Source organism: Aureococcus anophagefferens, assembly GCF_000186865.1.
Source record: "Aureococcus anophagefferens unplaced genomic scaffold AURANscaffold_2174, whole genome shotgun sequence".
NCBI classification, from domain to species: Eukaryota; class Pelagophyceae; order Pelagomonadales; family Pelagomonadaceae; genus Aureococcus; species Aureococcus anophagefferens.
Genome location: NW_008706692.1, coordinates 1 through 1,050, shown reverse-complemented (window position 1 = coordinate 1,050; position 1,050 = coordinate 1). Strand labels below are relative to the sequence as shown.

The following is a 1,050-nucleotide window of genomic DNA, read 5'->3' as shown; positions in this document are numbered from 1 at the left end:
TTGGGGACACTTCTCACCCTTGGTGTCGGGGGGGGGGGTGCCCCACGATGGTCCAATACTGGCGATGGATCTTGGTGTGCAACGCCCGTTGATCGCGACTTGTGGTGCTGATCACACGGTGCGTGTCTGGAATTACACGCGAAGACGCTGTGAGTTAGTACACTGCGGAGGTCAGGGTTGGTCAAGTGATAAGCCTAGCTGTCTTGCATTGCATCCATCAGGGTTTCAATTAATAATTGGGTTCCCCGAGCGCGTGCGTCTCTTTTCTGTTCTTTTTCAGGCGTTGAAGCTACTTCACGAGCTACCGCTCATCAAATGTCATGAGGTTAGATATGCCCATGGCGGTCATCAGTTTGCTTGCGCCGCAGGCGTTACCGTAATAATTTACTCCGCGATTTCTATGGCACAATTGCAGACGTTCACGGGACACCTCCTGCCCGTGCGCTGTATCATCTGGGGAGGTGATGATCTTTCACTTTTCTCCGCCGGCGCAGATGGGAACGTCTATGGTTGGGATCTTGTCGATATGGCGCGCATCGAAGAGGCTTCCCAACTAAATCATGCCAGTCCTTACCACGCTATAGCCGCCCATATCCCACCCCGAGGCGGGAGCCTGTTCAATGGGCTAGCATGTACGCATTCGGCTGCCCGTGTGATCGGGGCGTCCACGGATGGGATCCTGAAGGAAGTTTGCTGGAATGTAGGAACTGGTGACATTGCCCAGACCCGGGATTTGAAATTAAATGCAGAAGATAGTGGCGATCTCAATACTGGAGCGAATAGCCTGCCAGTGATATTTACAGCTTTGGCTGTCGCGTCGTCTTCGCAGTTTTTATTCGCTGGGACATCTTCCGGAGCAATCCGCGCATTCGACTGGCCCACGATCGCGGCTGAAGATGGATCTTTGCGCGACTATTATGAATTTCCAGCTCACGCTGGTAACATAATCGCACTTCGCATCGCGGCTGAGGACTCTCTCTTGCTTTCAGCAGGAGATGATGGTGTTGTCTTTGTGTTCATGGTGCATTCCAACATGGAAAAACAGAGCAT

At 52.6% G+C, this 1,050-nt stretch overlaps 1 protein-coding gene across 1 annotated transcript; it reads left to right on the top strand.

Moving 5' to 3' along the window:
• Positions 1-170: 170 nt before the first annotated feature.
• AURANDRAFT_69542 (hypothetical protein) lies at positions 171-1,021 on the top strand (the record flags this gene model as incomplete). Its single annotated transcript, XM_009045314.1, has 3 exons — positions 171-317; positions 369-446; positions 495-1,021. Coding segments are annotated over 3 exons (752 nt in total), but the record flags the coding sequence as incomplete, so codon positions are not given.
• Between the last annotated feature and the right edge of the window lie 29 nt (positions 1,022-1,050).